The 12,372-nt window shown below is 43.5% G+C and overlaps 2 protein-coding genes and 1 non-coding gene across 3 annotated transcripts; all 3 read right to left on the reverse strand.

Moving 5' to 3' along the window:
• Positions 1–411: 411 nt before the first annotated feature.
• On the reverse strand, positions 412–1,082 carry LOC18017805 (ubiquitin-conjugating enzyme E2 4). Its single transcript, XM_024155497.1, has 4 exons — positions 1,010–1,082; positions 778–905; positions 567–674; positions 412–462 (listed from the first exon to the last, which is right to left on the reverse strand). The coding sequence occupies exons 1-4, from the start codon at positions 1,080–1,082 to the stop codon at positions 412–414; spliced, it is 360 nt and encodes a 119-aa protein (XP_024011265.1).
• A 407-nt stretch (positions 1,083–1,489) lies between these two features.
• Positions 1,490–3,970, reverse strand: LOC112086530. The gene is made up of 3 exons (XM_024155498.1): positions 3,901–3,970; positions 1,656–3,538; positions 1,490–1,576 (listed from the first exon to the last, which is right to left on the reverse strand). Exons 1-3 carry the CDS (start codon positions 3,968–3,970, stop codon positions 1,490–1,492), a joined length of 2,040 nt encoding a protein of 679 aa, XP_024011266.1.
• A 2,895-nt stretch (positions 3,971–6,865) lies between these two features.
• Positions 6,866–6,972, reverse strand: LOC112087031. Its single transcript, XR_002899878.1, has one exon. It is a non-coding gene; the product is annotated as a small nucleolar RNA R71 (small nucleolar RNA).
• Positions 6,973–12,372: the final 5,400 nt, after the last annotated feature.

Here is a 12,372-nt window from a genome sequence, read left to right on the forward strand (position 1 = left end):
TATCTGCGAAATGCTTTAAAAATAAGTTTGTGGTGTACACCTTCTGAAGTGTACACGAGTATGTGTAGACTATATGAAGTGTACACATATATTTCATTTTTAGTATGTAATGAACAATCTTTGAATTAGTATTCGATGCCTTCTGTTTCATGAAATCCTAACAAAAGCATAAATTGATATTAATAAGTTATTATAAAGTCATAAACTTCCCAAGAAAAACACGCTAACAAAAAGTTATTATAAAGTTTATTTTTTTGCAAAAGAAAATACACAATTCAACAAACAAAATTAATATTACAATTCAGGAGTTTATTCTCCTCCGGCGTGCTCCACCGTCCACGCAATTGCAGTGGTTTCAATAGCAGCCCTGTTTTCCACGTAAATCCTAGCAATTTCTTCAACATAAAAGTGTCATTCGCCTATTTGGGGGCCAGTTAACATTTGGTGTATTTCTGTCAGTACCTGTTTACATATACATGTAAACACAGTTAACCCCTAATTTATACGGAATTAAGATTATTAACCAGAACACAATCACGATTTATTTCTTTCATGAGTAAAAATACATCATTGATGCTGTTGTTGGTCCTGAAGTGAGTTGGGTTCAACATCTTCAGTAAAATGTTCCCATAAGTAGTAACGTTTGGGTGATACACTTTTGTTTTGAACATCACCTGAAAAAATCAGTGTTATTAGTAATTGAAATCTTTATTGACTAAATCCAAAACCCTATAAATACAGCAATTTGAGAGACCAATGATATGCTTCATTCCTTACCCTAGGTGGCGCGAAAAGGTAGTCAAGAGGAAAGTAAATGTCTAGTTTGAAAACACCATTCTCATAGGGTGAACCTTTAGGGCCCGTTATGATAGCTTCCCAGTGATACAAGTCCTCACCCACAGGTCCTAATAAAATCGGCAAAACATTATTTAGGTAGACGATGTAAAAGACCGATCCTTCAACCCTAAAACTAAACTAAACCCCTATTTTCAAATGAACCATCAAATACCTGTACTGAAACATGGACTGTTTTTCCTCTCCACTTCCTTCAATTGCAATGAGATCACTTTGGCAGAGTACATTTTTTGAAACTATTAATTTTCTGAGTAATTAACTTTTTCTGTAATTAACTTTTTGTGTCTCCGGAAACTTGTTTCACTGAAGAAGGCAGGGGACAGTTTTTATAGAGGACGACAGGAAAAACATTAAAAAGTAAACAAGGGAAACGAGTCGGTCAAACGGTGCAACGGGTTTCAAAAAAGGTACTTAATAGGTCTTTGTCGTTTCCACTTAAATTTGATAATCAAATTCATAACAAATATACGTTTCCCTTTCCAAGTTTAAATCTAGGGAAACATAGTGTACGCTAGAAACAAACCCTGAAAAACAAAGCGAGATCCCCACAAAAAAAACAACAAGAGACAGACACAAAAAATTGTGGCTCGCTCTTTCCTACACACAACAAAAGACACACAAAAGCCACACCCGGTCAACCCAATGGTTCCTTGCATTTTGCCCGGTTATGGTCGGCATTTCCACATCTCGAGCATTTGTTAGGCTTCTTTTTTTTCGCAACCTGCAACAGCGTATATCACTAATCAGTAATCAGTAATCAGTATGACTGGGAAAAAAAAAATTGTTTAGTGTTCACTAACCTGAGGATACTCTCCTGCTGAAAGTTTTCTCTTCGTCGTAGGCCTTCCTGATGGACGTTTTGCTTTAGGTGGCATAATATTAAGGTCACGCACCTCTGCTGGGATACGAATGTCGTCAGGGTCGGGCACTGGTAGGATTCTGCCACAAACTGTTGCACTCCAAATTGATTTCTTAAGAATTGGATCAACCAAACTGCTGTACTCAACTTGACGAAGCCTAGCCGCGGCCATTGCATGTCGGCAAGGGTATTTCAATGTCTGAAACTCTAGACATGAGCATGTTTTGTTTAGGAGATCAACAAGCCTCCGTACACCGAACTCAGAACTCACTTCAACTTCCCACAAAGAAATGCCTTGAACCAATAGTGCAGCAGATTTTTGCTGCTGCAGGTTCATTAACTTGTCAACCTCTTCTGTAATGTCACCATCCATCTTTTGAATGTTCTCTCTTCTGCATTCAAGCCACCTACTTAACATTCGCCTGATAAATTCTAGCATTGCAACGATTGGACTGTCTCTTGCAGCGAGTAGTGCATTGTTCAGAGACTCTGCAATGTTACTGGAGGTCATATTATACCTCTGACCAGAAAAGTGTGATCTAGTCCACAGCGCAAGAGGGATATTTTCCATGTACTCCCAAAAACGATAATCAACATCCTTCAGCCTTGCGTATAGTTTCTTGAAATTAGAAACTGTGAATGCTTCTCCAGCCTTTCCGACCAACCCTTTCTGACCGGAACCTTTGTATTTACCGTGAACATTTTTCTGGATATGGACAAGACATGCACCGTGGTGTGACTGTGGATACCATTTCTTTTTAGCTTTGGCAATTCCACCGTGCCTATCTGAGATAATAGTAAGATCAGAGGAATCTGGAATAATTTCTAACAACTTCTCAAAGAACCACCTCCACGCCTTGTCAGACTCTGCATCGACAACGGCGAACGCTATTGGAAATACCTGGTAACTAGAATCTTGTCCACTGGCCGTTAATAGACAACCCTTATACTTACCAGTCAGGTGAGTCCCATCAACAACAGCTACTTGTTTCAAATGTTTCCATCCAGATATACACGCATCCAATGCCATAAATACGGACTTAAACCTGGTAATACATTTTCCATCTTTTTCATCTCTCTCGCTCTCGGTTATCAAATGCGTTATGGTGCCGGGGTTAGCATACTTGAGCACATGGAGGTAAATCGGTAGTAATTTGAAAGAAGTCTCCTCTGTTCCGTGAGCAGAGTATATAGCCAGCTCCTTAGCTTTCCAGCATTTCCAGTACGAGGCTGTAATATTATATTCGGAGAGAACAATCGCAGGTAGCTGACTCGCACGTGGACCAACTATTGCATTCTCATACTTAGACTTCAGCAGAGCCGCCATGACTTTAGAAGTAGCATGTTTAGAAAATTTCTTTCTTGTATCCGGGTGGCATGTATGCTTCAAACACGCCTTCCTCACCTCATACAACGCCGACTCGCCAACTTGACACCCCAAACAATCACATATCTTTGATGGACATTCGGCGACTGTGTACTTCTTCGCATGGTTTTTGAATTCGAACGTCACTATATTCTTCAGCGCATTGATGGCCAACATGATTTCAAAGTGTTCCTTGTTCCTGAACTTTTTCCCAACCCATATCTCTCCATCTTCATTTGACAAATCAAGTTCATCAAAATCCCCTCCCATTTCATCAGAGACTGGTGCCACATCCGGAAATCCATATAGTTCTGTACGTTTAATCGCTTTCTTCAGCTCTGCACCGCCATTCTTACGCCCCCAACTGACATCACCTGTCGGAGTCTGCACAAAATCATCATCATCTCCATGGGGAGCCAGAACATTCTCACATACAGTCCTCTTTCTTCCTGATACGTCTATATTTTACATCATTTAGATTGCATTTTAGAGTCCACATCATGTGTTTTCTCATGTAAATTGAGTCTTTAGGCACCAAATAGGATTTAGGGCTTGCATTAGGTCCCAAGGAGTTTTGCATGTTTTGAAGTCTTTATCAGGTGCTTTGGAAGCCATTTGGAGCTTAAGAAGAGGAGCAGAGAAGAAAACGGTAAAGAAAAGGGTCAAAAATGGTGAAAACCGCTTGGAGGAATTTCTCGGCCAAAACTCGTACCGGCTGGACAGAAACCTCGGTCAAAAAGCTTACCGGACGCTCATTATCGGCCAAAACCCTTACCGATCGACCAAAATCGACCAAAGACGAGTATCGGGTGCAATTTACCACGGGTTAAGTTTTTGGCCGAGGCGAAAAGAATTTTACGGCCAAAAAGCTTACCACGGTACATAGTCATCGGCCATTTTTCTTACCGCGGGAAGCTTTTCTCGACCAAAACCTGTCCTTGCCCGCGCGTTTCAAAGATCAGCAATCCGGGGAACCTTCCGTTCGGAATCAGTTGGCGGGGTCTTCATCAAAGTTGGAGATAATCAAGCAAAGATCCCATAACAGTTGGAATCATTCAATTCGGACCAGTAATGAGAAAGATACGACTTCCGGAGGATGCACCAGCATTACGCGCACCCGAGAACCAAACAGCGGATTCTAAAGATCACGGCGGACGGAGCCTTTCCGGACCGAACTAGCCTGTCCGGTCTTCATCAAAGTTTGAGATCTGTGAAAGGCCTTCGCAGAACAGTTGGAATCGCTCATTTCGGAGCAGTGGTTCGAAAGATAAGGTCTCCGGAGTTCACAATGGTCCAAAAGCTTATTTTCCGGTGATTCCAATGCGGTGCAAAGATGTGAAATCCAGGAAGCCTTCCACTTCCCAAGCTCCGACGGTTTCTTCACCAAAGTTCGAGATTATTGAGTCTTCTTGACTATGGAACTGGTCTCAGAGAAATTGGAGTCGTATGTTGAAAGTTACTGTTTCCGGAAGGCAATATGGTCGATACGAGCCCAAATGAGTTGCGATACGCGCTAAGTGTTTTCTCAGGGCTCGACATCATTACCTCGACATCGCCCAAGTCAAGGCTCATATCTTGGGAGTATTCTGGACTAGACCTCGTGCCGATGCCTCGGCATGTTGGGATCAAGGCATGCACACGTAAGAAATGAAGCTGGAAACGACTAAGTGTTGAACGTGCACCTCGGTGTAACGACCTCGGCGTGCATGCCGGACTCTGTTCTCCCAAACCCCTCGACTACCAAGCCCCTCGGCATTTTATGCCGAGGTCCCTTGTCACAAACCTAGAATCAAGAACAAGACGGCTCAAGAACACACGCGTGAGGATGGATCAAAGACTAGGGTTCATGCTTGTTCTTGACGTGTTCTTCACGAGATCTGCATTCGGATCCTGACTCACGTGCACTCCTCGACATAAAGACCTCGGCTTCACTCTCCGACACACCGTGGCACTCACCCATCAACCCAAGAAGGCGGCTCAGTACCCGGTTTATTCCAGGCTGACCCGCGACACTTTCCCTTTGCTATAAATACATTTTAGGACCAAAAACCTAATCATCTTATCTCTTATCTTCTTTTAGCCTTAAAAACTTGCCTTTTTTGTGAAACTTGATTAATCTAATCCGATATCTCGTTTTTTCATCAGAATCTTGTTCTTTCTTTATTTCTTTTATCATCCAGTATTAAACTCCTTATCATGACTAGCTACACGTCTTGCAAAGGACTTAGTGAGCTCGTTATGATCAGTGAGTAGTCGTTTAAGCGGCTTTAGATAGGTAGATTAGGGTGCTTTCAAGATAGATTAGTGGGTTTAGGTGTCTAGTCTTGCATGTTTCATTCCTTAACCGACGAGATCTCTAGGCTGGATCCAAGCACATCACTTGAGGTTCAGATCTGAGACATATCTCGCATCAAAAGTGTTTGTAGAAATGTCTGAACCACTCGGTTAAGGGTTTAAGAGTCTTTCATCCCGAGAGTGATAGTTTGATCTCTTAAATGACATTTTTGAACTGAATCTTATTGCTGACTGATTCGTGCTTCTCAAAAGAGATTTTGGTATGAAAGAGGATCAGTTTAGATGTTTAATACTTTCATGAGAAGATTAACATGCCTTGAGTTCAAAGTTAAATGAAATCGCTTGATAAAATGATTCATTAACCTATTAGTTTAGCTTGGAAGCACCCGAGTCAAGTATCCTGTCTAAAGCTTCTGTCTTTATCATATATTTTCATCATCCGAGTTATTTACTTGTCATTAGCATCTTGCTTAGCTTAAATCTCATCATTTGTTTTACTTTTATGCTAATTCACCTGTTACTTAGTTTAGCTAAAAACCTTTACCATTCTCTCTTGACTTAAGACGACAAATATCAATAGACTAGTGTCTCCACTACAATTTTGGTTTGATAACCCCTTGTACTACAAGGACAGGGGTATTGATAACCTCTACAAAGAGTCAAAACTCTAAGTTATCAATTGGCGCCGTTGTCAACTTGTGGGAGCATTAGTCTCTTATTTGTTCTTAAGATCAAGACTTTACTTTCTTTTGTTTTACTGACTCTTTTGTTCTTGTTTTGATTTCAGGTGCATGAAAACCAGGTCTCGTAGCACAGAACCGCCTTTACCATACGACAATAACATCAACAGGATTGAGAGGCGATCTCGCGAGAGAGAACGGCACTTTGAACGACTTGGAATGGCAGAACAGCAAAGGATCGAGCAACAGGCTCAAGAAGCTGAGCACCAGGCTCAGGCTAATCAGGCGCAGGCAGGAAGAAATGAACAACAGGCCTATGTTAACCAACAGCAGGCTCAAAGAAACGAACGACTTGCTCAGCAAAACCAACAACAAGCGAATAGAAATGAGCAACAAGCCCATCATGTTCATCCGCCACCGCCACAAGCTCAGAGACAACCTCCTCCGGTCTTTGTTGGAGAGAACGACCGAGCAAATGCGCACCAATATAGAGCCGTGATTCAAGCTCCACCGGTTCAAAATAACAACTTTGAAGTTAAAGCTTCCTTGCTCAATATGGTGCAGAACTCAAAGTTTCACGGTCTAGCCGGAGAAGACCCTCTTGAGCATCTAGATCAGTTTGATCGGGTTTGCGACTTAACCAAGATCAATGGCGTTTCAGAAGATAGCTTCAAGCTACGCTTGTTCCCATTCAGCCTCGGTGATAAAGCTCACCAGTGGGAAAAGAACCTCCCGAGGGGTTCTATACAAACATGGGAGCAGTGTAAACTGGCGTTCTTATCAAAGTTCTTTTCCACATCACGCACGGCTAAGCTCAGGAATCAGATCTCAAGTTTCACGCAGCACAACAACAAGAGCTTTAGTGAAGCTTGGGAACGGTTTCGAAGCTATACCAACCAATGCCCACACCACGGCTTCTCAGAGGCGTCCCTCTTGAGTACCTTATACCGAGGTGCACTCCCCAAGATCAGAAACCAACTCGATACAGCTTCAAATGGAAATTTTCTTGGGAAAGAGATCAATGCGGCAATGGAACTAGTCGAGACCCTAGCCATGTCTAATGACACGTATGGAGAGGATTTTGATAGAGCAAACCGTTCAGAGGGATCTAGTGACGACCAGCGAATGAAGAAGGATATAAGAGAGCTTCAGAGCAAGCTTGAAAAAGTTTTAATGGCGACTCAAAAGCCAATGCACTTTGTAGGCGAGTTTGATGAGCAAGGGCCAAGTTTTGACAATGTTAATGAAGATGGTCTAACTCAAGAGGAGCTGAACTACATAGGGAATCAGCAGAGATATCAGCGGTTTAACAACTACAGCAATAACCCAAACCTCTCTTATAGAAACCCGAATGTAGCTAACCCTCAAGACCAAGTGTACCCTGCTCAACAACAACAACAAAGCTATGCTCAAAAAGCCCCTTTTCAGAGTACCTTCCAGCCCAAGCAACATTTCAATGGGCAACAGCACGGCTTAACTCAGCAGAATCAAGCGGCTCAGGGTAACAACTTCACCAGCCAACCACAGCAACACAAGTTTCCACCAGGGTTCAATCCGCAGCCGATGGGTAATCAGCAACAGATTCAGGGAACGGGTCAAAATCAGATGGGAACAGATGTCTGTGGGATTTTACAGCAACTGTTACAGGGTCAGCGGAGAGTTGAGAGCCAGCACGCGACAATGCAGCAAGATATCAGAGAGCTTAAGAAAAATCAAGCTTCTACATCATCAAGAGGCCCGGCTTTACCAGGTAAACCGGAGCCGAACCCCAAAGAGTATGTGAACGCCATCACATTGAGGAATGGTAAGGAATTACAAGCTCCAACGCCTAAGACAAAGCTCATTGAGGCCAATGAGCAATTAGAGGGGGAGGCAGCCTCAGATGATGCGTGTAAAGAAACGGTTTTTGAGAAGGAACCGATCAAGGACAAAGGAAAAGAGGTGGAAAAGACAACTGAGCTTGAAAAGCCATACGTTCCACCACCACCTTACCAACCCAAGATACCATTCCCAGGGCGTTTCAAAAAGAAAATCTTAGACAAGGCCAAAGCGGTCTTTGAGAAACACTTGGAGAACACGCAACTTACCTTACCCATCATAGATGCTTTCTTAGCTATACCTCAGCTTGGAAAGTTTCTAAAGGACGCAATTCTCAATAAGACAAAGGAGCTCCAGGGTATGGTAATACTGAGCCATGAGTGCAGCGCTATAATACAAAGAAGATCTATCCCAAGAAAGCTATCCGATCCGGGCAGCTTTACTTTACCGTGTGCTTTAGGGCACTTGAAGTTCTCAAACTGCTTATGTGATCTAGGAGCTTCTGTGAGCCTAATGCCTTACACGGTGGCTAAGAGATTGGGATACAAAAGCTACAAACCGGCCAAGATCTCTCTTGTATTAGCTGATAGATCGGTTAGACTACCGGTGGGATTGCTTGAGGATTTACCTTTAAGGATCGGTGAGATAGAAATCCCCACGGACTTCATATTTCTTGAGATGGACGAGGAACCATTAGACCCTATCATCTTGGGCCGACCGTTCCTAGCAACCGCAGGAGCCATAATAGATGTGAGAGGAGGTATGATTGAACTACACATCGGTTCCGAGACTATGAAGTTCAACGTGAAGGAAATGATGAAGAAACCGACCATTGGAGGTCAGGTTTTCTATGTGGAGGTAATGGAGGAGCTAGCTGGTGAGCTCCTAGAAGAGTTAAACTCAGAGGATCCGTTACAAGTGGTCTTAACACGGGAACAAAGCGAGCACGGGTACTTGAACAAGGAAAGCGAGGTGTACAAGCTTCTTTTGGACCAACCGAAGGAACTTGGAGCTGAGGCGAGGTTTTTGGAGCTCAGGAAGAGTGGCCTCGACATTTCAGACAGCGAGGGGTCCAAGGGTATAGAGGAGACACCTCGGGATATCATGGCCGTGACAGCTTGTGCCGAGGCCGATGGTGAACCGCGCGAGAACAAAGAAAAGGCCGAGGAAGCTGTTCCGGGTCAATGCAGCTTTGATGCCGATTGGAATGAGGCTGATGCACCCCCTGTTGAGCTCAAGCCTCTACCAACAGGGCTCAGGTATGCGTTCTTGGGTCTAAACTCCACTTATCCCGTGATCATTAACAATAGCTTGCTTGAACATGAAGAGCGTGCATTGCTTAGTGAAGTGAGAAAATTCAGGAGAGCCATAGGGTATTCTTTGGCTGATATTAGAGGGATCTCTCCTGAAATATGCATCCACAGGATCCACTTAGAGGACCAAGCTATGTCCTCTATTGAGCACCAACGTCACCTTAACCCGAACCTTAAAGAGGTGGTTAAGAAGGAGATACTAAAGCTCCTTGAGGCAGGGATAATATATCCAATCTCTGACTCTCGGTGGGAATCTCCTGTACACGTTGTGCCCAAGAAAGGTGGGATCACGGTGGTGAAAAACGATAAGGATGAACTCATAGCCCAAAGAACTATAACCGGCCATCGCATGTGCATTGACTATAGAAAATTGAATTCTGCATCAAGAAAAGATCATTTTCCTTTACCATTCATTGATCAAATGCTTGAACGGTTAGCTAATCATCCTTATTTCTGTTTTCTCGATGGATACTCGGGGTTCTTTCAAATACCTATAGACCCCCGAGATCAAGAGAAAACGACATTCACTTGCCCTTATGGCACTTATGCTTATAAGAGAATGCCTTTCGGTTTGTGTAATGCACCGGCCAGTTTTCAAAGATGAATGATGCACATTTTCTCTGATCTAATTGAAGAGAAAGTTGAGGTGTTTATGGATGATTTCTCCGTATACGGCTCCTCTTTCTCCGAATGTCTTGCTAATCTATCTCAGGTTTTAAAGCGATGTGAGGAGCATAGGCTTGTTTAAACTGGGAGAAGTGTCATTTCATGGTCCAAGAAGGCATTGTTTTGGGACACAAGGTATCAGAGAAGGGCATCGAGGTGGACAAGGCTAAGATCGAGGTGATGGTGAACCTACAAGCTCCGAATTCTGTAAAAGGAATAAGAAGTTTCCTTGGCCACGCTGGGTTCTATAGGCGGTTCATTAAAGATTTCTCCAAGATAGCTAGACCCTTAACTAGGCTATTGTGCAAAGAAGTGGAGTTTATCTTTGATGAAGAGTGTGAAGAAGCGTTTAAGAGAATCATGGAAGCTCTGATCAGTGCACCGATAGTACAAGCTCCCGATTGGTCTTTACCATTCGAAGTAATGACTGATGCATCTGACTATGCCGTGGGAGCTGTCTTGGGGCAGAAGAAAGATAAGAAGCTCCATGTGATCTACTATGCAAGCCGCACCTTGGACTCGGCTCAAGAAAAGTATGCCACCACCGAGAAGAAAATGCTTGCCATTGTGTTTGCATTTGACAAATTCAGGAGTTATCTAGTGGGATCAAAGGTCACAGTTTACACAGATCACGCGGCCTTGAGGTATCTGATGTCTAAGAAGGACGCTAAGCCGAGGCTGTTGAGATGGGTCTTATTGCTCCAAGAATTTGACATGGAGATACTCGACAAGAAAGGAATTGAAAACGGGGCCGCAGATCATCTCTCTAGGCTGAGGATTGAAGAACAGGTCCCCATAGATGATGCTTTACCCGAGGAACATCTCATGTTAGTCCGGTCTTACTTAGAAGTGGAGGAGGCCAACACGATCAAGGAAAGAAGCCTCCCATGGTTCGCGGATCTAGTGAACTACTTGTCATGCGGTTTAGAGCCACCGGATCTTGATACTTATCAAAGGAAGAAGTTCTTTAGAGATGTGATGAGATATCATTGGGATGAGCCGTATCTTTACGTGCTTAACAAGGACCATCTCTATAGGCGATGCTTGGCCGAAGAAAAGATCCATCCGGTGCTACAAGAATGCCATGGTTCATCGTATGGTGGTCACTTAGGTGCATTCAAGACGGTCGCCAAGGTCTTACAAAGCGGTTTCTGGTGGCCGACTATGTTCAAGGACGCTCAAGATGTAATCTCAAGGTGTGAGGCTTGTCAAAGGCACGGTAACATATCCAAGAGGAATGAGATGCCCCAAAATCCAATCTTTGAAGTAGAGGTCTTCGACTGTTGGGGCATTGACTTCATGGGCCCCTTTGTAAGCTCATATGGGAATCAGTACATACTCGTTGCGGTGGACTATGTGAGTAAATGGGTCGAAGCAATTGCATCTCCAACCAACGATTCAAAAGTGGTGGTAAAACTCTTTAAGAGTATCATCTTCCCACGGTTTGGGGTCCCAAGAGTTATTATCAGTGATGGGGGAAGCCATTTCATCAACAAGACCCTTGAGAGCCTTTTGAAGAAGCACGAAGTAAAGCACAAGGTGGCCACCCCTTATCATCCGCAAACGAGCGGCCAGGTGGAGGTTTCTAACCGACAGATAAAAGCTATTTTGGAGAGAACCAAGAGCTCATCCAGGAAGGATTGGAGCAAGAAACTTGATGATGCTTTGTGGGCTTACAGAACCGCATACAAGACCCCCATTGGAACCTCACCATTTAACTTACTCTATGGGAAAAGCTGCCATTTACCGGTTGAGCTGGAGTACAAAGCTCTTTGGGCAGTGAAACTTCTGAACTTTGACATCAAGACCGCACAAGAGAAGAGGGTTTTACAGCTTCATGAGCTTGAGGAGATCCGTTTAGATGCTTTTGAGAGCTCTAAGATCTACAAGGAAAGAACCAAGGCGCTCCATGACAAGAAGATACACAAGAGAGAGTTCAAAGAAGGGGACCAGGTTCTGTTGTTTAACTCGAGGCTTAAGCTATTCCCTGGGAAGCTGAGGTCTAGGTGGTCCGGTCCGTTCAAAATTCTTGAAGTAAGGCCCTATGGAGCGGTTGTTCTAAAAGGAAAAGATGGACAAGGTTTTGTGGTAAACGGTCAGAGGGTAAAGCAATACTTGGCATCAGAAACAAGAGAGGGAGCTACCTCAGTTCCTCTTCTTGAACCAGAAAGAGCCTGAAAAGGTATGAAAAGTCAAACTTAGGGACGTTAAACAAAGTGCTCTTGGGAGACACCCCAAGCTTATCCTTGTACATATTTCGTTTTTCATGCTCTTTTTCTTTTTATTTGAAACTTTTTGAAGGGTTTGTTAAGTGTTTCAGGAGTTAGACAGTGAGCCTTGAGGATTGAAAGTGAGAAAAAGCTTGAAAAAGACACGGCCTGATGATTTAAGTCAGAAAGCGTTTATAGCCTCGGTATCGATCCTCGATATATTCATACCGCGGTCACCTTTTACCGAGTGAAAGCTTGAGAACCTCAACTAAACTCCTCGACTTACTTTCATCATGGCCGTGTCTGAGAA

This window comes from Eutrema salsugineum, unplaced genomic scaffold, assembly GCF_000478725.1.
Source record: "Eutrema salsugineum unplaced genomic scaffold, Eutsalg1_0 scaffold_2, whole genome shotgun sequence".
Taxonomy (NCBI): Eukaryota; Viridiplantae; Streptophyta; class Magnoliopsida; order Brassicales; family Brassicaceae; genus Eutrema; species Eutrema salsugineum.

Bases quoted from the DNA above. Each gene is read 5' to 3' on its own strand.
- LOC112086530 (XM_024155498.1), bottom strand. From the start codon at position 3,970: ATGACTATGTACCGTGGTAAGCTTTTTGGCCGTAAAATTCTTTTCGCC. The intron at 3,539-3,900 runs GTAAATTGCACC...TGTAAAATATAG, and splicing joins GGCCAAAAACTTAACCCGTG to ACGTATCAGGAAGAAAGAGG. The intron at 1,577-1,655 runs GTTAGTGAACAC...ACGCTGTTGCAG, and splicing joins CAGCAGGAGAGTATCCTCAG to GTTGCGAAAAAAAAGAAGCC.
- LOC18017805 (XM_024155497.1), bottom strand. From the start codon at position 1,082: ATGTACTCTGCCAAAGTGATCTCATTGCAATTGAAGGAAGTGGAGAGG. The intron at 906-1,009 runs GTATTTGATGGT...CGATTTTATTAG, and splicing joins CAGTCCATGTTTCAGTACAG to GACCTGTGGGTGAGGACTTG. The intron at 463-566 runs GTATTTTTACTC...ATATGTAAACAG, and splicing joins CCAACAACAGCATCAATGAT to GTACTGACAGAAATACACCA.